The 777-nt window shown below is 41.4% G+C and overlaps 1 protein-coding gene across 1 annotated transcript in view; it reads right to left on the bottom strand.

Moving 5' to 3' along the window:
* Positions 1-777, bottom strand: part of NEK1 (NIMA-related kinase 1) — a 207,687-nt gene that overhangs the window by 39,618 nt on the left and 167,292 nt on the right. The window contains exon 22 of the mRNA XM_012656992.1: positions 741-747. Coding sequence (XP_012512446.1) covers positions 741-747 — 7 coding nt within the window. The remainder of the gene's footprint in view (positions 1-740; positions 748-777) is intronic.

Here is a 777-nt window from a genome sequence, read left to right as displayed (position 1 = left end):
ATACCATCTTTATCATTTATTAAATTTCCATACACATGCATCAAATTCTAATTTTCTATTATTTCTGTAATACATGAAACATGGTTTAAAAAATAGAAGACACTGTCTCTCTAAGAACACCATGGAGGTTAATAAACAGATAATGATTTCAAAGGTATCCCAGGTCTTCCAGTAAGAACAGGGCTAAGTTAGCATGTTGCCTTTGTGTCTTCGAAATCAATCAAAAGCAACAGAGTTGGAGGGCAGGGAGATTAGGAGATGGGAGTGGTCAGGGGAAGAAGTCTAAACACCATTTTTGGCAAAATGAAAAGATGAGAAGTATAATCTCCAGGTGTCAAATGATAGGTGAGACTGGGCAGAAATTCCGTCCAAGAAAGTAGAAACAAGCAGCTCTGGAAAGAGACACGAGCAGTGACGTATCTCAAAAATGGTCAGTAAGAACACATTTCCTGAATGTGAGGACACACTCCTATGCAACGCATGTATCCTCTTTGCTAGGATCGACTGCGACCTGTTTTGGCTTGAAAATCAGATAATACAGAAGGAATCACATGGAAACCTAAGAATTACACAGAATAGCCATATTTATGGCAGCAGGTAAGAATGCTGTTTAGTTCTGAAAACCAACTCTCAGGGCCGGGTGTGCTGGCTCATGCCTGTAATCCTAGCACTCTGGGAGGCTGAGACGGGTGGATCGTTTGAGCTCAGGAGTTCGAGACCAGCCTGAGCAAGAGCGAGACCCCGTCTCTACCAAAAATAGAAAGAAATTAATTGGAC

Source organism: Propithecus coquereli, unplaced genomic scaffold, assembly GCF_000956105.1.
Source record: "Propithecus coquereli isolate 6110/MARCELLA unplaced genomic scaffold, Pcoq_1.0 Scaffold53, whole genome shotgun sequence".
In the NCBI taxonomy this organism is placed as follows: domain Eukaryota; kingdom Metazoa; phylum Chordata; class Mammalia; order Primates; family Indriidae; genus Propithecus; species Propithecus coquereli.
The sequence above is the reverse complement of the archived record's forward strand: the minus strand, read 5'-3'. Positions and strand labels throughout refer to the sequence as shown.